The sequence below is a fragment of the Capricornis sumatraensis genome, chromosome 15 (assembly GCF_032405125.1).
Source record: "Capricornis sumatraensis isolate serow.1 chromosome 15, serow.2, whole genome shotgun sequence".
Classification (NCBI taxonomy): Eukaryota; Metazoa; Chordata; class Mammalia; order Artiodactyla; family Bovidae; genus Capricornis; species Capricornis sumatraensis.
The window spans coordinates 27,209,272-27,236,462 of NC_091083.1; the positions used below are offsets into that span (position 1 = coordinate 27,209,272).

Genomic DNA, 27,191 nt, shown 5'->3' on the forward strand with positions numbered 1-27,191 from the left:
ATAATTGATATACTTAATAATGAAGAATTCCAACATGGCTGTAACCAACAATCTAAAAGAGAAAGAGACAAGAATGTAGACAATTCACAAAAATTGTGAATTGGTAACTATTAAGCATCTAAAAAGATTCTCAACCCCTTTAACAATCAGGGAAACAAAAACTGAAACCTGATTTTGAAATTGAAAATGATTTTGCACCCATCATATCGGCAAAAATTAGTAAATCTCATAACATCAAATATTGGTTAAGATGTAGGGAAATGGACTCATACAAATTATAGGTACCACCACTTTGGAGAGCAACTATTGAAGTCCTAGGAAACCAGAGGAGAATGCAATGGCACCCCACTCCAGTACTCTTGCCTGGAAAATCCCATGGATGGAGGAGCCTGGTAGGCTGCAGTCCATGGGGTTGCTAAGAGTCGGACATGACTGAGCAACTTCACTTTCACTTTCATGCATTGGAGAAGGAAATGGCAACCCACTCCAGTGTTCTTGCCTGGAGAACCCCCAGGGACAGGGGAGCCTGGTGGGCTGCCGTCTATGGGGTCACACAGAGTCGGACACGACTGAAGCGACTTAGCAGCAGCAGCAGCAGCAGGAAAGCGGAAGATGCATTAATCTCTGATTCAGTCGTTCTAGATGTCTTTTCTAAAGTAATCTGGGGTGAACAAAGAGGTTTGTACAAAGTCATTCATTTGTAACATGTTAGTTTGGTTTGCAATAGCAAAGAATGAAAACATCTACTGTCTCTAAGTAAGATAATGGATATCCTTTGCTTTGTCAGTACAATGCATTCTATACAGCATTTAAAATGAATGAAGTAGATCCGTATCTGTCTTTTACAATAAATCTTGAAAAACCAAAATATTGAATGATAAAATCAAGTTGTAAACTCATACTGACAGATTTTAGAGCACATTCCTTGGAAGGAAGGCTATGACAAACTTAGACAGCATATTAAAAAGCAAAGACATTACTTTGCCTGCAAAGGTCCATATAGTCACAGCTATGATTTTTCCAGTAGTCGTGTATGGATGTGACAGTTGGGCCATAAAGAAGGCTGAGTGCCAAAGAATTGATGCTTTTGAACTTTTTTTTTTAAGTTGTTGTAGGGCTTCCCTGGTGGCTCAGACAGTAAAGAATCTGCCCACAATGCGGGAAACCTGGGTTCAGTCCCTGGGTCAGGAAGATCCCTTGGAGAAGGAAATGGCAATCCACTTCAGTATTCTTGCCTGGAAAATCCCATGGATGGAGGAGCCTGGCAGGCTACAGTCCATGAGGTTGCATAGAGTCGGACACGACTGAGTGACTTCACTTTATGAAAAGTATAAATATAAATATCTATGCAAAAATCAGGTGTTTCCCCTTACTGAATTCTTTCCTTGGGATTTGCTCCCCAGAGCAGATTTGCCACATGGAAGGAGATGATGAATTCTATAATGTTGTAGATTTTTTTCCAGAAAAATTATGCCTCTAAATAGAGGCAATGCATGGGTATATCTGAGTTTCCAAAGCACTGTTAATTTTGGTTTAAAAAAAAATCTACTATTTCATATATAGGAAGTAGAGTATTGGGCTCTTCCAATTTGCAAGTCTTTAATTATTAGGGAAGCTAAACATTTTCCCAAGTGTTTGTTCACTATCTGTATTTTCTCCTGTGCAAACCATCTGCTCATATCCTTTAGCCATCTGTCCAATCAGAGCTGAGTATTGTCCAGCTATTAATAGATATTAATTTTCCTTACATTCAGAACAGTAAATCTTTGTAGATTATTACATCACTCCCCTTACTGTTTTCCTATTTATTTTTCCAATTTGGGACTGTGATGGTTAATTAAATGGGTCAATTTGACTGAGCCAGCAGATTTTCAGGCAATGGGTTAAATATAATTTGGGTGTATCTGCCAGGGTGTTTCTGGAAGACAGGAGCCTTGGTGGAGTCAGTAAGACTGGTGGCCCTCCCTAGAAAGGAAGGTGAAACAACCACTTTGGAAAACATTTTAGTAGTTTTAAAAAGTTACACTTATCTTATAACCTAGTCATTCCATTCCCAGTTATTTACCCAACAGAAAGGAAATCACATGTTCATACAAATGAGACAGGCTGGGACCTGGGACTCTGAACACTTTGCTATAGTGCTTGCACCTGGACAAATGTCTCCTCCAGTAACAAAATACAAAGAAACTATAAGGGACTGAAAAATAAGTGCATGCATTTGGGACAAATTATGAACAACAAGGTACGAAAAGACCAAAATCACAACTGCCATTGCTGCGGAGCCAGGAGCAAAAACAGGGTACTGTGCATACACCCTGCACACAGCACCATCAAGAGGGTGGGCAAACCACCCAAAGAACCCCTCCAGCATGACCCCTGGACCCGCCCCTACCCTCACTTCATATAAGGAAGCAGTTCACCCCTGCTCAGGGAGGAATCAAGGGCACCTGTTTCTTGTTTTCACTCTCTCCTGTGGCAGCACAAGTCCCACTTAAGCCTTGTCTGAATTTCTTATCTGGCCTCTTTATCAATTTCTAGTCCAAGAACTGTGGTCGGTAACACAAAGATTTGTACAGAAATGTTCGCAGCAGCTTCATCTCTAATAAGGAAAAATTGGTAACTTTATACATATCTATCAACAAGTGACTAGATAAATACATGTGGTACGGCTATAAACGGAATAGTACTCAGCACTAACAAGGAATGAACGGTTGCTATATGCAAAAACTGGAAGGACTGTCAAGACATTTATTCTGCATGAAAGAAACTAGACCCACCCCCCAAAAAAAATGGTTCCATTTATAAGCAATTCTAGAAAATGCAAACCAACTAAAACAGATTAGTGGGCTGGGGGTGGGGAGCAGAGTGGGAATGCATGCAGTTAGGTGGGACCAGAGGAGGAGCCGCAAGGGTAGGGGCAGGAAAGGGTGTGGTGGAGGCACGCAGGGAGCTGGGGGGTGGTACATGAGTAGAGGGTACCAGAGAAGGCCAAGGGGAGGCAGGTAGGGACAGGAGCAGAAAGGGATTAGGAGGAGGGATGGAGGAACGGGAGGAGTGCGGGGGCAGGAGCTCGGGAAGGTTAAAAACAGGCGGAGCGGAGCGGTGGCTGTAGCGCCGACAGGAGGGGAAAGAGGAAGGAGGCGGAACCGAGTCTCGAAGACGGGGGCGGGTTCTACGCGAGTGGGCGGGGCCGTGGCGTGGGCTCCGGCGGGCCGCGCTAAACGTCATGGCGCGCCTCCTGCGGCCTCTGCGGGGCCTGGCCCTCCGCGAGGCGCCCGGGTGGACTGCGCGGGGCCGAGCGGACTGCGGCGGCCTCCGCGCAGGTGCTGGATCCCCGCAAGCAGGTAGGCCTCGCAGGCCCCGCCCTCACCTCCCGGCTTTCGGTTTTTGTTCGCTTGCCTTGTTTCGGGGGCCCCAGCCGGCTGGTCCTGGACCTGACTCGTCCATTCTCCGGAAGCTCCGTCGGGGAGCTCCTGCCCGCCCACACCCTGCCATCTAAGGACTGCGGGCTGTAAACTTGCAGGGGCGTGGGCGGGGGAGTCCCTGACCCGTATGAGGGTTTGTGGAAAAGTACAGGTCCTCTCCTCCCACGTGCACACATACTTGTTTTTTTTTTTTTTGTATAAAATGTACTCTGGAGCCGGGCTTCCAGGTGAAGGACGGCGGTTTGGGGTCAGCAGCCCGCCCAGAGCGCTCTCTGCTGCAGCCACCCCCTGCGCTGTTAATTACACTGTCCCCTCATCCAGTTATGCCTGCTGCTTTCCGCGTCTCAGAAGCAGGCAGTTCTAACTTTGCATGCCTGTGGATCTGCTCCCTGACCTCTATATCTGTGTTTCCAGGACCCAGGGGGAATGTGGGGACTCGTAATCCCTTCCCCCCTCTAACCTGATAACCATCGTTAGTCAGTGGCTGTGACACAGACCGGGGGAAAGTGTGCGTTTCTTCTACGACATAGCTTTGGCTGCTCTGTGGGATTGGGGCACGCTGACACCTCATCCTTAGTACAGAGTCACTAAAGGGGATTCTAGTGGGATCTTGGGTCAGCTGGCACTGTATTTCACGTCCAGTTTGGGGGACACAGTGCCATGTGTTGATTGCCTTTCTGGGCAACTGCCCCAGCTAGCCCATCTTGAAATCCATTTGTTATGTGTCCATTGAAGATATTTAAAGATAAATAGCTGTGCTATAAATGTCCCCAGTCACTCGGAATTCTTTTTATCCCCTGAAAACTTCAAAATGTAGTGTTAAATAAATAAAAGCCCTGGCAGGGTGCAATGGGAGCTGATCAAATATGACTGGGGGTCACGGACTTCAGACCCCTCCTGGTGTCTCTAGTCAGCCAATCTCCTATTTGTTCTTTGCCCACTCAGTACTAAGTGTTGATTTCCTGAGAACCACAGGTGGTGCTTCAGGCATCACAGTTCTGGGCTGGAGCCCTCCTCATTCCCCTTTAGAGGGTGGTGGTTTCAGCGGAAATTTGCCCTTTATGTTTGTACTTAGTGCTGTCGGAAACAGCCTAATAAATTGCCCTGGAATCTGAGGTTCTTCAGCAACATTAAAATTTGGCCAGACACCAATACTTAACAGGAACTGCTCACTTATCAGACACCCACCCTTGGGAATTTATTCTAAGGAAATAATTCCAAAGAAGAACAAAGTTATATGTGCAGAGATGCTTTTAACAGCACTACTCTTAAGAAGGAGAAACTGGCTATCACCCAAATGTCCATCAGTTAAGGAATGCTTAAGTAAACCATGAAAGTTCAATTCAACAAATAGTAGGCAACCATTGAGAATGATAGGCAGCTAATAGTTTTGTGGTTAAGGGGTTTCAGTGTTGACGGTGCCACACCCACTGGCTGTGTGTCTTTGAGCATGTCTTGAACTTGGTAAGCATAAGCCTGTTTTTTTTTTTCTTTGTAAAATAAGGATAATGATAATAATAGGGTTATTATACAGAATAAATGAAAAAACTAAACATGTTTTATTACAGTATTGGTGCTTAGTAGCTATACAATAAGCATTAGTTATAATTACATAAGTGAATGGAAAGGATAAAAGTGTAGCTATATTTAACCCTATGCTGTGTACTTAATTATCCACGTTGAGGGAAAACTAATCAGACATAACAAGTACAGAGAGATGCTGACAGGGAGATATTTTATAGTCTATACGTTTTATCACTTATATACAGTTGTCACTCAAGCATTGTACATGTACTTTTAGCAGTAAACTTAAAACCAGCAGTGGTACACATCATAAGTAATTATACTCTGTGATAACTTCCATCCCAAACATTGGGGTCAAAAATATGCTTTGAAGCAAAACAATAGCTTTCCATAAGAATTCTTTAAATTTTTCACCCAATTCAGCATTATGACCTGAAAGTTAATCAAATGTGTTCCATATAATTTAATAATCCTAGTTACTTTAACATTTCTTCTGAGATGCCTATAGGCCCTTTGGGATACTCAAAGTTAGCTAGAGAAAGAAACTTAAAATCAGTTGTCAAAAGCACCACAATATTCCAGGAAAGTTTTTATCTCTTAACAAGGAAAAAGAAAACCAAATTCTACTTTTATACCAGCTTACTATTAATAACAAAGTATATTTACCTTATTAAATCCAGTCTAATCTTAATCACTCCTGACAACATATAAAACTCTTCTCAAAGTTCCCTTTTTTCACAAACCTTTTGTCACTTTTTGTATCCATATGAGTTGTCCCCATCCAGAAACAACTGAGGTAGGAGATACATAGACCCCTGGGTTGGACAGCTGGTGTTTGTCAAGTGGAATAAAATTCAAGCTTTTTTTCTTACCCAAACCCTCCAGTGACAAAGCTAGTGGCAAAAACTGAGCTTGGCTAAAGAGATAAGGTGTCAACTCCTGAGGTCAAAGAAAACTTCCCTGTCTACACATGCGCAGGAAGGCTTCTTGGGGGTCGAAAAGGGAGGGGCCCCACCCTATAATAAGCATGGACAGGCACCCCCAGGCCCCTGTGATGGGATCCATCTTAGCAAAAAGTTGCGCACTTATCATGGGGAGGATTCAAGGACCAGTCAGTTGTGGAAGGAAAAGAATTGGCCAAATGTAAACAAAGATGGGGAAGAACTGTCCAATTAAGGGATTTAAATCACCTTTTTACTGGCTTCTCATTTAGGACACCCACACTCCTCTCTGGGTGTGTATTTCTGCCTTACTTCTTATGCCCTCCTCCTCCTTAGAGAGGGTGCCCCTGCCCCTTCTCTCCAGCTGTGTATTCTTCTGTCTTAAATAACAAATGATTTATCTGTATGCCCTCCCACTTATTGTGCTGTATACTCTAATGATAAACTTTGTACCTGTTTTTACAGTTTCTGCCTCCTTGAGACATTCTTGCTTTCAAATGAGGGAAAGAGCCAGGACCACTTTGCTTCTAACCTCTTGCCCCTGGTGGTCTGCTGGCTAGGATTCCTGGCTTTCATCCAGGTTACCCAGGTTCAATTCCTAGGCAGGAAACTAAGCTTTCTCTTCAGAACCACTCACTGCTCTCCCCTCCGAGATCACAACCAGCTCCAGGACAAAATTATTATCATCATTTTTCCTCAACAAAAAATACCTCCATTCTTTATACCTCCTCTCACCAACAACATGTATCCCACTTGCTTTACACACTGAAGTGCTCCCTCATCAGTTTTAGTAACTTTAATTACATATTATAATTTTTAACCCTTTAAAGCCTTAAAACCCCCCCAAAAGTAATTGAACTGTTATACCAATACTTATGTAAGGCAGACTTATGTACATATTTCATAACTGCATATGCAGAAGGAACCAGTTTGGGAATTTCAGAAGAGTTTCATCTTAACCCATTTTTTTTCTTGGAGTCTAAAGAATACTGTTGCCATATGTTGTTAAAAACAATTCTTTTTCTTTATTCATAATCTCATAGCTAAAAATTTTCAAATAAATTGAACCAAATCTCCCATTTTTTATAAAAGACAAGAAAGATACCATTCACACAAATGGAATATACACTCACACACCAGAAGACAGAACTGTCACAAATTCTTCAAGACGATAACCAATACAGAGTCCCCAGCACAAACGCTCCTCGACATCATACCCATGTCAGAACCAACTGGCGAAATGCCCAAAGAGTATTTTGTGCTCAAAGAGAAGTTAGCCCGGCTGCACACCGGTGGACTGACTTACTAGGTCTTGGAGATCAGCTCATCCAGACACGTTTCCATTCCACCGAGGAAAAGTGTACTTTGACAGCCAGTGCCGAGCAGCGGAGAAACAGGAGGATCCCTGAAACAAAACGGATTCGGCAGCTGCTAGGAATGTCCCTCCTACCCGCCTCTTGGGGCCAGCAAGCCGGGAGCAGCAGTTCCTCACAGCCACCCTGGCGCGTCGTCATGGCCGCAGCACTGCTCAGGAAAATCCCGCGGGCCAGGTGCTGCGAGAGCGCAGCGGTCCCGTGGTGAGAGCCGAAAAGCCTAACTAAAAGTAGGGTCCCACTTCTCACTGCTCAAAAGCCAATAAAGAGGCGAGAATGGCGAAAAGTTTGCTTAATTTCAGAGGCCCGCCACCTGGGCTTGGCGGGGCAGGGGCGAGGAGGACTCCTGTCCGAAGGTTGACTCCCCGGCCCCCCTTCAGTGTGCAAGAGCTTTAGTAGGTGATGGGAGGGGGCTACATGCAGAAACAGCACAGTCAGCTCGGACAGTCATCTTGAAATTGCTTATGCGGTGATCTAATCGGTGCCATTGATTGTTTCGCGTACAGTTCATCTTCAGTTCCGGGGCAGGTCTGTTCCTATTTCCGGGCCAGCTCTGAGAACTGTGGTCGTTTATGTCATGGCTGCAGTCTGATCATGTTTATTTCTTCCACCTGGTGGGGGTTTCAGTCTAAGACAGCTCACAGGCTATACGGCTCAGAATATCTGCATCCCTTGAGAAGGAACTAAAAGTCGTTGACTTTGCTTAATGACTAAATTATTATTATTTTGTCTCATTTGACTGTTTTCTTTTGTTTCTGTATTTTCTCACTTCTCTGATTAAATGTTGGTGGTTTTTTAAAAATACACTTATTTGGCTATTCTAGGATCTTAGTTGTGACAGGTAGGATCTAGTTCCCTAATCAGGAATTGAACCCAAGCTCCCTGCACTGGGAGCTCAGAGTCTTAGCCACTGGACCACCAGGGAAGTTCCTGATTAAACTTATTCTTTGACTAAAGTTATTTTACAGACAAAAGGCAGACTGAGGACATGTTGGGGAAGGACCATAGGATCCTGCTCCATTTCACTAGGACACTGCATCTCGGTTTCCTTCTCACCTGCCTGCTTGCCTCCATGTATCTTCAACCTGTATATTGAGGAAAGCCTCAGAGTACAATCCTCAGGCCTTTCTGTTTTGTCTTCACTCACTGACTTGAGGATCTTTCAGCCTCCAAGATAAAAGACAGCTTCAGGCTGAGGAATCCTAAAGTTCACATTTCCACCTTATACCTCTCCCTCTCTGTATCCATATAGCCAACTGCCTACTTGACACCTGCACCTGAATACCTGATAGGCATTTTAAAAGTTAACAAATTCAAAACCATGTTTCCAAACCTACTCCTCCGGAAGTCTTCCCCATCTTCCAGAGCCCAGAAGCTGTGGCTTATGACTCTTGACCTTTGCTTTCTCTCACCTCCACAACTGGCCCATCGGCAGATCCCCCCACTCTTCCATCAGACTGTGTCCACCGTGTGATCACGTCTAAGCCACTACACTGCTGCAACCCCAATCCAGGTCTCTGCCTCTCAGCAAGGGATACAGATAATATTCTGAGCCATAGCCTGTGAGCTATCTTATAGATACTGAAACCCTCATCAGGTGGAAGAAGTAAACATGATGATTAGACCAGCCGTGATATACGCTGCCGCAGTTCCCAGAGCTGGCCTGCCTCTGTAATGGTTCTCCTGCTTCAGCTTTCACCCTGCTTTGTTTTTTTGTTTTTTGTTTTTTTTTGGAACGACTGCCGCTAATTCTTTTAAAATACGTTAGGTCATTCCATGCCTCTGCTAACCTCCCACTGCCTTCCAAACTCATTGAGAACAAAAGCCAGTGTTCTTACAAAAGTCTTCAAGGCCTGAACATCCCTGGTGGGCCAGTGATTAAGAATCCACCTGCCAGTGCAGGGGACATGGGTTTGATCCCTGGTCTGGGAAGATCCCACGTGCCTTGGAGCAGCTAAGCCCGTGCACCACAACTACTGAGCCCATGTGCTACAACTACTGAAGCCTACACATCTAGAGCCCATGCTCTGCAACTGCCATGAGAAACCCATGCACAATAATGAAACAGCCTCCACTCACCGCAACTAGAGAGGACCCAGCTCAGCCTTAACCAACTGATTGAAATAATAATCTTCAAGGCTCTAAGTGGTCTGGCCCCCATTGCTTGTCTGTTCTCATTTCTATTAACCTTCCCTGCTGGCTCTACCCGAGTCGCTCGGGCCTCTTTGCTGTTCATGGGACATGCCAGGCACACCCAGCCTGTTGCTTCTCTTGCCTGCAGTGGTCTTCCAGGTATTCATCTGATGTGTCTGTTTACATTTCCTTCAACTCTGTGCCGAAAGGCCACCTTCCTAATAAAGCCTTCGATCACTACTCTCTTTTCTCCTGTGTAAGCTGAGGTGTGCAGATGATACAATCCTTTCATATTCTTAACACTGGATGATTAGAACATTATAATAGACATTAGACTTCCCACCTCCCCACCTCCCAACCCTTTGGCCAAAGAGAGTATTATGCTAGTTACTTTGTTTATACTCATTGGAATAAAAGTAACATAGAAGCTGTAGGAAGCAGAAGAAAGGAAGACACAAGTGGATAAAAACCATGAAACCCAATCATAGAGTATGGTAGGTCTCAGTTTCCCTTTCAGGAATGTGTGCTGTAGGAGTCTTCTATTTTTCACACAAGAAGAATTTTTAATAGAGACCTCCTTTGATGAACAAAATCAGAGATATCTTTATAAACCAACAAGGAAGAGGGTTTTAATAACCCACTGGCTCAACGATCTTTTCTCTCCAGTCTCACAGCTACTCCCAGCTGTATCCTGACAGGAAATACTCCTTTGAACGTAGTTATGGAAGAAGGATTGATTTCTACCCTTAGCAAACCAAGGAGAATTTATTCTGCTTTATTTCATATTTCAGCCGCCTCTTTAACTTCTGTGCCCCAGTACAACTGGAAAACTGGCTCTCTGCTTATTACTCATCTCTTACTAAACTAATGAGTCAATTAAAGCATTTTGTACCTGAACTTTCTGGTCTCTGTGAAGAAGGAAAGGTTGGGAGTGGAGGGGACGTTATGGTGTGTTCTGTTGGCAACTGGTGCACTTCAGGAGAGAGGCTTAGCAAGAAAAGCTCATGTGCCTTCTTGGCTTTTTTCTTGAAGCAAAATATATTTTAATTCTATAGAAATATATAAAAATCCGTAACTTGATCAAAGACATCATTTGAAGCTAATAGCGCCCATCTAATAATTTACAATTTGTCAACCACTGCTACTAAATACATTCTTATAGAGTAGTTATTTGGAGAGTCTAAACAATGCAATGAAATACAAAGAAACAATTAAAATACAAATATCTGTAGTGAAGGCATGACTCTAATTCTTTGGGAGAAATAACTAAATTTTCTTAGACAAATCCAAGGAAGTCAACCTCAGTGTTCCTTGCTTTTTTCATTTTTTTGAAATTCCTGTTTAACAATACAGAGTCTCTTACAAAACACCAGCCGGCTCTCTCCAAGAGTGAGTGGCAGAAGAAGCTGACACCAGAGCAGTTCCATGTCACGAGAGAAAAAGGGACAGAGCCGGTAAGCTACACTCATTAACGGTCCCTGAGTAGATGTGTTGGGTGTGGTGCGTGAGAAATTGGAATCAATCTCACTACAAAACCTAACTTGGTGCTGTTCTCTCAGTTCATCCCGCCTTCTCCTTACCATGTGTAAAATGGACAGCCAGTGGGAGTTTGATGTATGAAGCAGGGCACCCAAAGCCAGTGTTCTGAGACAGCCTGGAGGGGTACGGGGAGTACGAGGGGGGCTCAGGCGAGAGGGAACACATGTATGCCTATGGCTGATTCATGTTGATGTGTGGTAAAAGCCATCATGATATACGGTAATTACCCTCCAATTAAAAAAAAAAAGCACAATTCATCATTTTTTCTACTAATCTGGCACCCTCCACTGTTCTCCTCTGGCTACGAATATCCTTCCAGTTATGCAAGCCAGAAACCTCTCTCTGGACACACTGCCCTCCGGCGGCCGGTCCACCCACTCAGCCTCCTGAATGACCTTCTCTTCACCCCGCTTCTCTCTGCCGCTCGCCCTGGCCCAGGCCCCACCATCCCTGGCTCAAAAGCAGCTGCCTCAGCTGTGCTCTTCACACCCGTCCTTGCTCCTCACCTTGCCATTCTCTCAGCCCCGAAACAGATCTTTTGTAAGCAGATCTGACCACATCACCCCCTACTCTAAATTCTTGTTTTCAAAGTAAAAGAAAAAAGTTTAAAAGTGGCTAATAAGGCCCTAAAGCTCTGGTCCCTACCTCCCACCCCCATCCTCAGATCTGGCCACTTTTCCTCATTCAGCTCCAAGACCCTGGGCTTTCCCCACTTTAGGCCCTTTTACCCTGTGTCCTCCCCCAACTCCAACTCATTCAAACCCACCTTTCAGCTCTTGGCCCCAATCTCACCCCCAAAGGGAAGCCTTTCTCCAGCCCCAAGCTGGGTTTTCCCTGCTCAGTACCTGACATCCTAGCACATGACATATCCTGCAGGTGGTGGAGGCTCAAAAAGTCAAGCGTTGGGACTGTTGAACCACTCCAGGCCAAGAGGGGGACATATTACTGAAACTGTCTTCAGTAACCCTGGCTTTCTTTCCTTTCCTGAGAAAGCACCCCTCAGTGGTTACTCAGTATAGTACCATTTTTACCACGCTGCGTTTCACAGCAAGTCATTTGTCTTAGGCCCAGATATGACCACTGGAAAATAGCTATTGGGCCAGGTTAGTAGATATTTTCATTTGTGAATCAGACCCCCTAGAGTGGACCCCAGCACAGCGGTTTTGAATGTTGTAGGATATTTATATCTTTGAAGTTAGAGGTCCCTGCAAAATTCAGGTAAGCTATCCATGTGCTGGAGCCATATAATCATGGTCTCACCTTCAACTTCACTGCCAATCCAAAGTCATTAGATAGACCAGGAGATCCCATAGATTCTGGTGAAATACTGGTATGTTTGAAAACTTCCTGTGGGTGGGGTTTTAATAAAGGCTTTCTCAGAAAGAGACTGTTGTTGTTGTTTAGCTGGTCAGTTGTGTTGTTGACGGCTGGGTCTCTCTCCAGTGCCTGGAAAAGAGCCCAGCATAGAGCAAGTACTCCTTATGTGTGTGTGTGCTCAGTTGAGTCCAACTCTTTGTAACCCCATGGACTGTAGCCTACCAGCCTCCTCTGTCCATGGGATTCTCCAGGTAAGAATACTGGAGCAGGTTGCCACTTCCTCCTTCATGGGACCTTCCTGACCCAGGATTTGAACCCGAATCTCCTGCATTGCCAGATGGATTCTTTACCACTGAGCCAGGTAAGCCCAGGAAAGACACAGGAAACTAGCCATTATGCAGATAGCACAAGAGAGCTACCTGTGATTCCCCGAGCAGTTGTGTGTCTTCCCGGAGCATTGTAAGTCAGCCCTATTCTGAAGGACAGAGCCACACAGGGTTTGGAGTTGGAAATGGCAGCCTGAAGATAAGCTGCCAGATGTTTAGGAGAATAAATACGTGGGATTCTCAAACAGATGGTGTATTATACTCTGCATTTGGCCATTTTACAAAATGAGCATCATCCATTATTTTAAGTAATGTTATAAATCCCTTTCAGTTGATTCATTTCCACATGTAACTTTTTAGAATGCGGCAGAACAATAAGCCTCCATAAGCTCCATGAGGCTAGGAAAAGAGAAGGGAAACACCTCAGCCTTCTATTGGTGACTCAAAATTAAAATTCAGTTGCATGTGCTTTTTGTTGGACAGCATTAACCTGCTAGCCCTCTGCCAGGTACGACGAAGGGGTTCACAGACTAGTTGAGCAGTAACTAAAAATCAAATATCAGGGACTTCCCCAGTGGTCCAGTGGCTAAGGCTCTGCACACCCAATGTAGGGGGCCCAGGTTCGATCCCTGGTCAGAGAAGTAGATCCCATATGCCGCAACTGAGTTCACATGTCACAGCTAAAGGTCTCATGTGCCACAACTAAGATCCAGTGCAGTCAAATAAATAAATATTTTTTTAAAAAGTCAAATGTCAGTAGAAGCTAGGTTTTATGCAGGTTACTGTTTTCCTTCCAGATCTGCCATCCACGTGCTTCACTTTGCTCTGAACTCTGGGAAGGCTAAGCAGCTCCCTTGCCCTCTTGACTCCTGATAGAGTTAGGCCCCTGGGAGAGGCCAGCAAGATCAGAGGACACAGTAGAAAAACAGGCATTGAGGGTCCCCTGGGGCTGTGTTCCTCCCACGCAGCTTGCAGCCTACCCACCCCCCACCCCTGCAGGTAGCCTGCCCCTCCAGCTTCGGCCTCATGGGTTCTGCCCACCCTGTGCCCCACAGGCCAATAGGGCAGTGTGTTTTCAGTCACCGGCCCAGGGATGCTTCACCTTCCCTGGCTGGTATCCATCAGCTCTGTCCCCATCTTTGTAAATAGTTCTCTGTGAAATAACCTGCAGATCATTAAGTGTATCATCTGTTTCCAACAGGTGTGTAGTACTGACAAGATCGAAGAAGGGAAAGGCCACGCTGGTGCACGCATAGTCTTAGTTTGGGCTTCTCTAGCAGGATGTCACAGACGGGGAGGCTTAAACAACAAACATTTGTTGCTCACAGTTCTGGGGGCTGAGAAATCAAGGTGCCAAACAATTTAGTTCTGATAAGAACTCTATTCTTGGTTTGCAGATGGTCACCTTCTTGCCGTGTCCCGATGTGGGGGAGAAAAAGGTCATCCCTCCCATGTCTCTTCTTCCCAGGGCACTAATCCCACTCTTGAGGGCTCCACCCTCATGAACTAATCACCTCCCAAGGCCCCACCTCCAATACCATCACCTTGGGGGTTAGGGCTTAAACATGAATTTGGAGGGGGATACACAAACATTTAGGTGCTTCCCTGTGGTAAAGCAGTAAAGAATCCATCTGCAATGCAGGAAACAAAGGTTCAATCCCAGGGTCAGGAAGATTCCCTGGAGAAGGAAATGGCAACCCACTCCAGTATCTTGCCTGGAAAATTCCATGGACAGAGGAGCCTGGTAGGCTACAGTCCATGGAAGTGCAGAACATTTAGTCCATAGGATAGATTTTGAAAACCCAGGGATGGGGGTATCTTTCTGTCTCTGTCTCTGAACCCCTCCCTATACTCATTTCAGTTCTCTCTTCAAAACAATTCTTAAATCCATCCTCATCTTTTTATTTCCACTGTTCTTGCCATAGTTAAATCCAGGCCTGAACTGGTGCCCGTTTGACTGTCCTTTGAGCGCTCCTTCTAAAAACCAGCTGATTGTGTGTGCAACCCAGTTTAAAAGTTTCCAGTGTCTTTCCATCTTCAGTAAGCTGGCACTTTAACTCTTTAGCGTCATCGACTCAACGGACATGAGTCTGAGCAAACTCCAGGAGATAGTGAAGGACAGAGCAGCCTGGTGTGCTGCAGTCCATGGGGTGGCAAAGAGTCAGACATGACTGAGCGCCTGAACAACAACAAGAAGCATGGTCTGATGAAAGCTGCTATGATCTGGCCCTCCCTGCCTTTCCAGCAACCTCGTCTTCCTTCTCCACATTGCTCTGTTCTGTGACATGAGCTGCCCAGCCCAGGCTGCTCTGTCTGAAATTTCTTTATCTGATTAACTCCTTTATCTGATTAACTCCTTTATCTGATTAACTCCTTCTCATCCTTCAAAACTCACTTTAGTGTCTTGGCATTTTCCTGTAATAAACACCAGTCAGCCATGCAATGAAAAATCATGATGATAAAAGGTTAAAGAAAAAGAAAACCCTGATCTCAGACATCTCATATATTACCTGGTCCAGAAAGGTTTCATGAAGACTTCCCTAGTAGTGAAGGGACTAGTGGTACCCCAACTCACTGCTAACTTCCCCATCAGAACTGCGGTCACATGGTGTGACCACTGCCAGCTCACATCTCTTCCCGACTTGCTGGCAAATTCCTAGTGCAGGAACCATGGTTAGTTTAATTCTGTTTTGTTTTTCCACCTCTGCAACCTTCGTACCCAGTGCAGCATTGGATACACACTTGGTTTTCAAGTAATACTGGAATGAGCGAGTGAAATAGAAGCTGAGTGTGGCCCTACATAATATGACAGGACTTGTATAAAATTAAGGAGAAAGGGTGAGAGGGTAGACAGTAGGAAATCAGGCAAGGAGGCAGAGGAGAGATGTCATTTCATAAAATAGGTCAGTGAAGGATTCTTTTATGTCTGATTTTTTAACTTATTGTGGTTACCAGTTCCTTGTCACTTCCTCTGTCCAACTTTCCCTGCAATAACAAAACATTATATTGTGAATATTAGCATGCTGTCCAGATCCCATAAGTAGGCATTTCTAGATCAGCTTCACATCTGGGTAGCCCTTTGGCGTGTTTGTCTCTTCAGCCCAGGTAGGAGGGAGGCGAAACTTCCTTTTCACCCCGATACCCCTTTGTGCCAGCGTGAGGTGCAAGCCTTCAAGGGGACAGGCCAGAAAAAGACCAGCTCACCACTGTTTGATGTCTGCAGCCAAGTTTAGGGATTTTAGAGGGAGAACATCTGAGTGTGCCCAGATGGTGGGCTCAGTAGGTTAATTTGCAATTGACTGTTACGCTGCTGCCTGAAAATGTGCTGTTACTCTTACCACAGGGAATGTGAACGTTTGACTGGGGATTTGTCTAGAGAGGGCTGAAGGGGCCGCCTGTTTCCTGAATCAGCTCGGGGACTCAGTGACCCATCCCGTGTTCAGCTTCTCTTCCAGAGTAGGACAGTGCCTGCCATCAGCCACTGCTTGTGGATTTTCACAGGAGGCTCATGCAACAGTTTCTCTTTCTTGAAACTTCTTTGATAGAAAAGATGGAATTGGGCAAAAATGGTCTTTGTTTGTTCCAAACAATGAGATCAGTTTACCAAATAACATTTTAAATATATATATAATAGTCTTGGCTCACTCCTGTTCTCGGAACCTGCAAACTCCTTAAGCCACAATTTAACGTGGTAATTTCGTCTAAGTAGTAACTAAGGCACTGGGAGAATCTCGCTCATTATTTAGCATTTATTCAGTGTGAAGTATCCTAAACACCACGTGAAGCATATTAAAGGCGCAACCCCAATCTCACTGAGCTTTGCTTTTTAATGTATCTATATCCTGTCTTTAATTGGAGATTTCAGAGTGTTTCAGTCAGTGGACTAGATTCCTGTTGTATTAACTTTTGAAATGGAGGCCGAGATCTAACACAATCCAGAGGCCCATTCTCTTGCTTTGTCACAGGCTTTGATGTTCTTGGATGAAAGGTGCTATATAAATACAAAGCATTATTAATGTCATAATTTGAATATTTGGCACAATAAAGGCTGGTCGTAAACAAGCCGGCAGACTGCTTCACTGGGCATGTTGTAATTTTCTCTCCAGTGATACTTGCACTCTGTGAAATTAGAACAACAATTCCTTTATTGGAGAACTTAATCTTGGATTTAGACCTATTGTATCATGTCCTGCTGGTGTTATGAGAAACCTGAACAGTGATATATCTCATTTACTTTCAGCCTTTCAGTGGGATCTACCTGAATAACAAGGAACCAGGGATGTATCACTGTGTGTGTTGCGACAGCCCGCTCTTCAGGTGAGATAAAGACCAAGAGGTACCAAAGGAAAGTGAGCCTCAAAAGTCATAGTGCTCTGTCTTTTGGGGCCTTGGATAAATATTGGATTGGCTAGAAAATTCACTTGGGTTTTTCCATAGGATCTTACAAACTTTTTGACCAACCCAATACATACAATGGTTTTCATTGCCCTTCCCGATTAACTTGGTTACCATAAGGAGGGCTGTTCATTTAAGATTCTTGCCTGTCTTATTATTATTTATAGCATTAACATCTTAGCCTATATTCTTTCTTTCTGTATCGGCAAGAAATATCAAAAAGCAAACCAAAAAAAAAAACAAAAAACACTTGGTGGGCACCTTAAGATAAAGCTATTAGTTTTTCCCTGGGAAAGTATTTAAAGACATCTAAACCATAATGGTATTTGCTTGACCCATGTGATTAAAACTATATCTTTCCCAGGGAAAAAATGGGTTTATAATTTAATTTAGGAAATGTAGAATTTTATGAGGATAGATTCCCCACAGTGCTTGACAGTAGTGAATACCATGCCTTTTCTATGTAGCTAAAAGTAAATTTAATTGTCCCTTGATTTCAAAGCCTCTTTTAAGTCAATCAGGATCTGAAATCTCTCAACAAAGGCTTTTTTGTTTAGACATGCAGGAAACAGTCTTAAAAAAGTAGATTCGACGAAGAAGAAAGGAAAACATCTTTGAAGTCCCATTTTTCAGAAGTTCAAAGATGTTTTTTATTTCTTTTGCATCAACCCTAAATTGGTTTAGAATAAAATATAAATCAAGCCAGCTCTGTGAATCTTCCATTAGGCAGTGCTTCATTATGTGCTCTGGGCTTTCAGCAGACTGGGCTTTCCTGGGCTGCTGGCTGCTAATGGGGGCTGAATTTGGAAAGCCAAACCCCGCCTGCAAAGATGAGCAACGATCAGGATTGATTTTCCTTCATGCTCACAGAAGGGCAGGCCTTCGCTGGGATTCATTCACTCTGTCAGTGGCTGGTGAAGAGACAGCAAAGATGGTAGTCAGGCTGAGAAGATGGCCTGGGGGAAGCTGTGAATGGTAAAATGCACGCAGATTTCTGAACCATTAGTTACTGTTTCGGAGAAGGCAATAGCACCCCACTCCAGTACTCTTGCCTGGGAAATCCCATGGATGGAGGAGCATGGTAGTCTGCAGTCCATGGGGTCGCTAAAAGTCGGACACAACTGAGCGACGTCACGTTCACTCTTCACTTTCATGCATTGGAGAAGGAAATGGCAACCCACTCCAGTGTTCTTGCCTGGAGAATCCCAGGGACGGGGGAGCCTGGAGGGCTGCCGTCTATGGGGTCGCACAGAGTTGGACATGACTGAAGTGACTTAGCAGCAGCAGCAGCAGTTACTGTTTGACCTTTGGTTCTGTTTAAAGGGGGAGAGGTGGGACCTTGAGATGGCCAACCTGCTTTTAGCCAAATAACCGTGTTGTAAACATAGAAAAGATGGCTTTGTGACTGCAGTAAGCCGCCAGAGGTTCTGTTTCTAGCTTTTGACTGTCATCCTTGCGAGAACACGTTCCTACGTTTTAGTCTTTGTTGTTTTGACTTCATTGGTGTTCCAGTTTCTGCACCTGTAAAGATGACACTTTCTTACTACCCAGTGCCCAGCATGGGCACCTCGCAGGCTCTGTTGGGGAATCAGAGTGTTGGGGCAGGGAGGGACTGGAGAGACCAGAGCAAAAAGCTCTGTCCAGTAGAACTTTCTGCAGTGATGGAAATGTTCTATGTCTGCTCCACGCACTTTGGTGGCCACTAATCATGTGTGGCTATTGAACACCTGAAATGTGGCTGATGCGACTAAAAAATTGAATTTTTTATCTTATTTCATTTAAGGTAATTTAAACTTGAAAGACCACCATGAGCAGTAACTACTGTATTAGCACATTGCTAGTCCAAATTAAGGAAGTTGAGTGACCATCCCCACAGCAGCCAAGACTAATAAAACCAGCCAGGTCTCCAAAAGCCCTTTCAGCACGTGGCTAGTTTACTGACCTGCCAATCTGCCAACCTATTTGTTTCTTTTTAATCATTTAGTTTTAGTTGCGGTTCCCATTTTCATTTCTTAAGGACTTTTGAGTTTGTTCTATTTTTTGCCTCCTGCAGCTTAGTCTGAGAAAAATAAGAATATATTCATAAGAATCTTTTATGTTCTAGAATCTTCTGTGTTATTAAAGATGCATTTGTTTCTAAGAGAGACGATGTAGTAGAGTGGTGAAGTCTGTAGATATACATCCTGGCTTAATTGCTGTATGACCTTGGGCAAGTTTCTTGACCCCTCTGTGCCTTGATTTCCCCGCTGGTAAAGTGAGCATGTTAGTAGTACTGAACTCATAAAGCTATTGGGAGGAGTAACTGAGTTATGCGTTAATACACATGAAAGCACCAGAGCAATGCCTGACCCCTGCTAAGCACCAGATACATGTTAGCAATGAGATTCTTGCAGACAGAGCCTTCTTAGGGCCTTATGCATGAAAGTGTTTTTGATAATGAGGAACTCCTAAGAAATCTCTTCTAATGAAAGAGAATCTATAAATGAAGACTATATTCCTGAAAGTGCTTCCCATTCAAGAGGGTAGATAACTGTCAGGATTCCTGTTGGACCTCTCGTTTTTGCTCTCTTCCTGTCCCCAGTCTCCATCCTCAGTAACAGAGAGCAGGGGTAGAGAAGAAATGAACATCCCTTCAAATACTCGCACACAGTCGAAAGGAGGTGAAAAGTCAACCAAAACTAAACAGTTAAGAAATTAAGTGGATGAGGGATCACAGCCACTTGGCCACTGGGCTCCTTGCTGCCTGCAGACTTCTCCTCGAGCTGAATCAGTATGGTTCAGGGGAGCTGCTGACTCTCCAACTCAGAGTCATTTGATCCAGGGTTTCTAGGTCAAGAGCACTGGACTGCAGACTGTCACTTCATTAACCTTGGAATTATGTGACTTCGACCCCTTCCTCTATTCCCCTTCCTTCCTCCTCTGCAATTATGGATGTGTTTATTAAAATCTACTGTGAGATCACATGTTTCACGGTCATAAATCCTTTTAGAATAGAAGGAAACTGAGAGCCTGATGTTAGTTCCCTTTTTACAGAATATCCTGGCATCCCACGTGTTGTAGGAACTAGGTAATATTGTTAACCTTTTCTGTGCTCCTGTTCCTTGAAATGAATGGGAATTCTTCTACCATGAGGATTGTCAGTTATCACCAAGTGCCTCTGCTGCTGGTCTGGGGGCCATGGAGTTTCTAGAAACAATGACAAAAACAAAGCAAATAAACATAACAAAACTAAATAAAAGGAATCCCTTAAAGAGTATACATGATATACATCTTTACTCCCTTTAAGAGTAAAGACGGTCCAGAATGGTTTTAGTTTCTCAAGGGTGGGCCTTACTATCTGCTAATCATTTAAATATATATATTGCAATTTATAATTGCCCTTAATATTTAAGTTTTCCCTCTTAAATGATATATGATGGGCCTCTCATATTACCTGGTAAAATCTCCAGATTCTGTTAATTGCAAAGTTTATCGTTTCCCATAAAATGTTTTAAATGACTTTTTATTAGTCTTAGATTCATTCATTAAAAAAATATTATATTCATAATTCTCCATCAGATTTGCTTTAATGATCACTAGTTTATATATAATGTAGAGGATGGGAAAGCTATGATTAAAGGATATTTAAAATGTTTTTCCCTGGACCAAAGTGGCTCAGATGAATATTTTTGAACCCTTGGAAAAGAAAAGGGGTTGCAGAGAACCCAGTCTGAATAGGTGTGTGCACACGTGCTCAGTTATATCCAATTCTTTGCAACCCTGTGGACTGTAGCCCACCAGGCTGCTCTGTCCACAGGATTCTCCAGGCAAGAATACTGGAGTGGTTGCTGTTTCCTTCTCCAGAGGATCTTTCTGACCAAGGGCTTGAACCCGCATCTCCTGCATTGGCAGGCAGATTCTTTACCACTGAGCCACCTAGGAAGCCCCAGTGTGAATGTGCAGACACTTCTAAATGGACCCACAGCTGCCCAAATTTCATGGATTCCTGTTACTGTTAATAATAATGATATTTTAAAAATCATAACCACTAACTTAGGTATCATGTGTCCAACACAATGGTAAAAATGCTAAATGAAGAAAGCATCTCAGTCAATCCTCCCCAACCCTGTGAGGTAACAATGCTGTTACTATTCTGTGGACGAGGGAACAGAGACTTTATGAGGTTAAATAACTTGCCAAGGTCATACAGACATACCAGAGCCCGGATTCACACCCCAGGCTCTCAGAAGTCAACCTCAGAGCTGTACCTGAGTTCCTGGGATCTTTCCAGGGCTCTTCAAGGTGCTTTCTTTCCTAACTGTGTATCCAGGAGACTGGGGCTTCCCTAGTGGCTCAGATGGTAAAGAATCCGCTGGCAACACAGGAGACCCGGGTTCGATCCCTGTGTTGGGAAGATCCCCTGGAGAAGGGCGTGGCAACCCACTCTAGTACTCATGCCTGGAGAATCCCATGGGCAGAGGAACCTGGCGGGCTACAGTCCACAGGGTTGCACAGAGTCGGACATGACTGAAGCAACTTAGCACACACCCACACGTCCAAGAGACTACGTCCTCTTCCTACACTTCAGTCAAAACAATGCTGCAGATTGAATGCGTGAGCACATCTGGAGATTCAGTTGCCATTTTTTTAAGGCTAGACCTTAAAGAGATTTGCAAAAAGTAGAAATAGAGACAGACATAGAGATCAAACATATGGATACCAAGGGGGAAAGGGGGATTGGGACGAATTGGGAGATTGGGGTTGACATAGATAAACTATTGATACTATGTGTAAAACAGATAACCAGTGAGAGCCTACTGTGTAGCACAGGGAACTTTATCCGGGGCTCTGTGATGACCTAAATGAGAAGGCAATCCAAAAACAGAAAGAACGTTTGTATATGTGTGGCCAATTCGTTTTGCTGTACAGTAGAAACTAACACAACACTGTAAGGCAACTACACGCCAATAAAAGTAATTTTTTAAAAAGAGATTTGCAAAGTTATGAAACAGTGCAACTCGTCCCACTAAATGTTTGTTTCAGTTTGGAAAACAGAATTATCTGTTGTAACAATAGGTTGTGTTAGCCTATAATGAATTTTTTATTTTTAAAAATAATTCTATGCATAAATGTCTTTAAAATCCTCACTCATAATTTCTAATTTGTTAAGTGCTAATAGGCACAACTCATGTAAACCAAGCTCTCAGAGGTCCTCGATAATTTTTTAGTAACAGATGGGTCCCAAGACCGGAGTGTTTGAGTCACTGACTTACCCTAGACTCTTTCTGCTGGGTGTGTGCTCTAAACTGAGCTTCCTTCTGTGCTCATAGTCTAGGGGGTTGATTATTTGCCACTTTGCCCCTCTTTTCACTCAGTTTTTGTTTTTGTTTTGCAGAATTTACCATTCATTTCTTGTCTCTCCCCAAGATGGAGAGAGCCATTTCCCTGCCATTTAAATTTCTGGAATTTGTTTTTCTAGCATGATATAAAGGGGTTCATCTTTGGGGACTTCCCTGGTGGTCCAGTGGTTGAGAGTCTGTGCGTCCAATGCAGGGGATGCAGGTCCGATCCCTAGTTAGGGAAACTAGGATCCCACATGCTGCAAAGTATGGCCAAAATTTTTTTAAAAAAGAAAGAAGAGGAGCTCACCTAACAAAGTACTTAGAGAGTGGGTCTCTGATGAGTAGATTTGCTTGTTGCCCTCCTCCTTTTGTTGGCGCCTCTGTTCTCCCCACCCCCTACCCCAGCATCATTCATTCCTGTGGGGCTTTCCCAGGAAGGTCACTGCCCTGCAGTGACGAGTCTGGGTGCCCAGGCTTATTAGTCACTACGTGCTCCACTGCATAGCTCCCTAAGCCCTCAGAGCATCTCTATAACGGAGGTGTTACTGTCCCCATGTTACAGGTAAGAAAACTGACTTGGACAGGGAAGCAGCCCATCCAGTTTCACACAGCTAAGAAGTGGCAGAGGAAATCTTGAATCCCCAAAGGCAGTCAGGCTCCATGTTCAGATAACCAAAAGTTCCTGTGGCTGAACATGGCCATTTGATCAGTTCTCACGTTTCTCTGATTTGCTGAACCCACGATATGCTAAACCCTTAGACCACTCATTTCACTTCGATTTCCCCCTTCCTTACGTTTCAAACACAGGCATTTAATCTGTTTCCTAACATGGAGCAGTTCACAAAGCTCCTCGTGTTTTTGGTCCTTGTCAAAGCTTGAGAGGGATGCCTTCAACATCAAAGGAACAAGAAATCTTTGACGTGACAAGACAGCATCTTGAATAGTGGAGGTGCAGTGGGAAGACCCCTGTGGTTCAGAGAACTGGGCTTGAGATCTGGCAGATAAGAAGGGAATCAGTTTGTGCTCTGTAGAGACGTGGGTTGGGGCACACAGTGCTCTTTGTTTGTTCATAGCAGTTTCACAGCTGTAGGTATCCTGATTTCTAACACAGCTCTGAGAAGAAGTTCTGCTCCGGCACAGGATGGCCTTCGTTCTCTGAGGCTCACGGGACCTCTGGCTCTGATGAGAGTAACACGGGCATCCTGAGACGTGCTGACACCTCGTTGGGACTAGCTCGCACAGAGGTCGTCTGTAAGCAGGTGGGTGTCTTTCCTTTGTGTGTTTTGTTTTCCCCTGTGCCTCTTGATTGCAGTGGAGAGCTCACTTGTCCTTGCACATCTGGTGTTATGGACGGGAGCGCTTTTGTCACGGAAGCACTTTGGGTTTCTCCTGAGCTGCTACCAGTTCCTCTCTCCCATCACTCCCAGCACTGCAGACCGGAGAAGGAGCCTTGCCTGGTTCTAGCCTTGCAGACATGGGAGTGAGCAAAGGTCTGAAAGAAAGAGCTGGCCCTTCACATTTCGTTGTGCAGGGAGAGCGGCAGGAAGGTCCAGGGTGGCTGGCATCTCTCTGCCCCCTTCCCCCTCTGCAGCGTGTCGCCTACAAGCAGAGCAGAGCAGTACTAAAGGTGACATCAGGGCTTATTTCTCCTGGGAGCCTGGCAGGAGAGAGTGGCTTAAATTCAGACAGCAGATTCAACTTGATATCTTTGGGTGCTCAAATGTTCTGGTTTTGTAAGCAGATAAATGTAGCTTAGTCTTGTCTTCAGTGAAAAAAAAAAACAATAATAATATACTGGCTACAAGATTCACCCACTCAGAAACTGTGCTACTGCTTTTTTTTTTTTTTTTTTAATATTTATCTATTTGGCTGCCCCTGGTCTTAGTTTTGGCATGTGGGATCTAGTTCCCTGACCAGGAATAGAACCCAGGCCCCTGCATTGGGACCAGGGAAGTCCCAATGCATTGTATCAGTGAATCATAATAACAGCTCTGTTACGTAGGTATAATTATCATCCCCATTTCATAGATGAATAAATCAAGGCCTAAGTTAAATCACTTGCTCACATTCTCACTGATCAAGTAGAGAGCTATTTACTGCCCCATGCGGTCTACATCCTTTCATTTCTGAATCAAATTCTGATACAATAGACTTTCTCCCAACACCGAGCTCAAAGACTCTAGTGGGCCCGCCACGTGGGGTTCATCTGTCTGGGTTTTACTTAAAGAGCCTTGTCCCTGGTGAGAGATGACAGAGGCTGCTCTCCTTGCAGTGCGAAGCTCACCTCGGCCATGTGTTCCCCGATGGACCTGGGCCTGCTGGGCAGAGGTTCTGCATCAACAGTGTGGCGCTCAGGTTCAAGCCAAAGAAACACTGACCACCTCTGAGTTCCCTTCCCTCCCTCGACACTCCCTCACTTCCAAATTCGATTTGCAGAACTTATGTGAATGACTTTTTGTGACCCCATGAGGTGTAGCCGGCCAGCCTCCTTGTCCATGGAATTCTCCAGGCAAGAATACTGGAGTGGGTAGCCACTCCCTTCTCCAGATGTTCCCAACCCAGGGATCAAACCCAGATCTCCCACATTGCAGGCAGATCCTTTACTGTCTGAGCCACCAGGGAAGCCCGGTGTGAATGACCACCCGTTGTGAATGGTAGTTTTATTAACTACCAAACCAAGGCTAAGTTTGCTGCTGGCACCATGCAAACCACACCTTCTCTAATTTACTACCTGGAGTCAACTCAGCCCTGGCTCTGGTTTTGACTAGACTTTCACAAAATGACAGAGGGACAACTATTTCCATTAAATTGACTTCTGTGGGCTTTGCCTGGACTGGAGGACATGACTCTCTAGGGACGCTTGGAGGCAGATGGATAAACCAAAAAAAAATTCCTACAAAACAACCCTGAACTTTCCATCACAGTTCTTCCCAGACATACACAGGTGAGAGATCAAGTGAAAAGAGGAAGGAAAATATGGCATTAGAGTACTCCACAGTTCCAGCATGGAAGGAGGCATTGAGGAGAAGGAAGAGGAAGGTTGTGGACAAGGTGGGTTTGGGGAGCACGCCTGGAGATCCATGGGATGCATGATTTTTTTTTTCCAAAATGTTAATAAACTGTCTTGAACATTCTAGTTCCAACCTCTCTACCTGCAACTAAATTACAATGGGAATCTGCTAGATTTCAGTGATAATGCAAGTGGCTACAAAGTTAAACTTTAAAATGTCCAAATAAAATATTTACTAACATTTGTTTGCTTTTTGTCTAAATCTGTGAATTTTCTCTCTTACAAAAGTGACTAAATCAAATGCCAAAAAATAATTAAATCACCTGGTAGTAGCTATTGGTTACATCAATGGTAATAGCAACTCAAGTGTTTTTTACAAACTGAGTTTTTAATGATTTGTTACTGAAAATGTTTACATCATTTTCTTTGAGAGTTTATGGACAGAAAGGGAGCTTAAGTGTTCCACTTTTCTCTGTATTACTGTGCAGGTGTGAATGAATTAAAGACCTTGATGCAGGGAAATAGATTATCCTGGATCCTCTGATAGGTCCATTCTAATCACGAGTCCTTAGAAGTAGAGAACCTTTCCTGGCTGGGGTCAGAGAGAGAGGTGGTGGTGGAATATGGGTCAGAGAGATACTGCTTTGCTGGCTTGAAAGATGAAGGAAGAGAACCATGAGCTCAAGAATGGGAACAGCTTCGAGGAGATGGGAAAGGCCAGAAAACGGCTTCTCCCCTAGAGCGTCCCAAAAGGAACACAGCCCCACTGATAACCAGCCCCACGGGTTATCTATTTTATAACCCAGTGAGATGCTCTTTAGACTTCTGTGTAGCTACAAGATAATAAATGTGTTGTCTTAATAAGATCTCCCCTGGTGGCTCAGAGGTTAAAGCGTCTGCCTCCAATGTGGGAGACCTGGGTTCGATCCCTGGGTTGGGAAGATCCCCTGGAGAAGCAAATGGCAATCCACTCCAGTATTCTTGCCTGGAGAATCCCATGGATGGAGAAGCCTAGTAGGTTACAGTCCACGGGGTCGCAAAGAGTCGGACACGACTGAGCGACTTCACCTTACCTTACCTTAAACCACCCAGCTTGCGGTTGGTTGGTGCAGCAGCAACAGAAAACTAATACAAGAATCTTTTCCGAGTTTTCCTTCTCACCGCCAGTCTTCCTGACCTACAGCAACTTCAGGCCCGTTTCCCGATGCCTGGGACAACAGCTTTCCATAAACCTTTTACCAACTTCCATAATTGTATAAGGTCTAATGCTTATGTTCCTTATTCTGTCTCACAGATGGTGGTTCTGCTTATATGCCTGCATCCTATCCAATACAGAGACTAACATACATCTTTTATTTAATCCACTAATAGGATTCCCCTTTTTCCTCCATGTCCTTGACCTCCATTGCATTGGGCATCTGGTGAAGCAGTTGGCTTGGATATAAGAACTATGTTGTTTTAAAAAATACATATCTTTAAACCCTAGATTCATATTCTGTGCAGTCAGATGCACACTGACTTCATTTCATTTCTTCATTTCGAATCTGCCTCCAATGAAGAGACCCGGGTTTGATACCTGGGTTGGGAAGATCCCCTGGAGAAAGGAATGGAAACCCACTCCAGTATTCTTGCTTGAAGAATTCCATGGACAGAGGAGCCTGGCTGGCTGCAGTCCATGGGATCGCAAGGAGTTGGGCACGACTGAACGACTGACACAGATGCACCCACAGTGAAAGACACTTACAAGCTCAGGAAAAACCAGACTCCTGTTGCCCTTGGTCTCACTGCAGAGCATGGTTCATTGAGCTGGAAGAGTGTGCAAAATCAGCTATACCTATGGAGTCTTCGGGAGTGCTTTACATGGGCTCCCAGCCCTCTGCTTGTCCT

The 27,191-nt window shown here is 44.4% G+C and overlaps 1 protein-coding gene across 1 annotated transcript; it reads left to right on the forward strand.

The window, feature by feature from the left end:
- Nucleotides 1-3,226: 3,226 nt before the first annotated feature.
- On the forward strand, nt 3,227-25,526 carry MSRB2 (methionine sulfoxide reductase B2). The gene is made up of 5 exons (XM_068987438.1): nt 3,227-3,344; nt 10,750-10,850; nt 16,819-16,895; nt 23,406-23,553; nt 24,567-25,526. The coding sequence occupies exons 1-5, from the start codon at nt 3,227-3,229 to the stop codon at nt 24,669-24,671; spliced, it is 549 nt and encodes a 182-aa protein (XP_068843539.1). The 3' UTR covers nt 24,672-25,526.
- The last annotated feature ends 1,665 nt before the right edge of the window (nt 25,527-27,191 follow it).

Bases quoted from the DNA above. Each gene is read 5' to 3' on its own strand.
- MSRB2 (XM_068987438.1), top strand. From the start codon at position 3,227: ATGGCGCGCCTCCTGCGGCCTCTGCGGGGCCTGGCCCTCCGCGAGGCG. The intron at 16,896-23,405 runs GTGAGATAAAGA...TTTCTAACACAG, and splicing joins TGCGACAGCCCGCTCTTCAG to CTCTGAGAAGAAGTTCTGCT. The intron at 23,554-24,566 runs GTGGGTGTCTTT...CTCTCCTTGCAG, and splicing joins CAGAGGTCGTCTGTAAGCAG to TGCGAAGCTCACCTCGGCCA.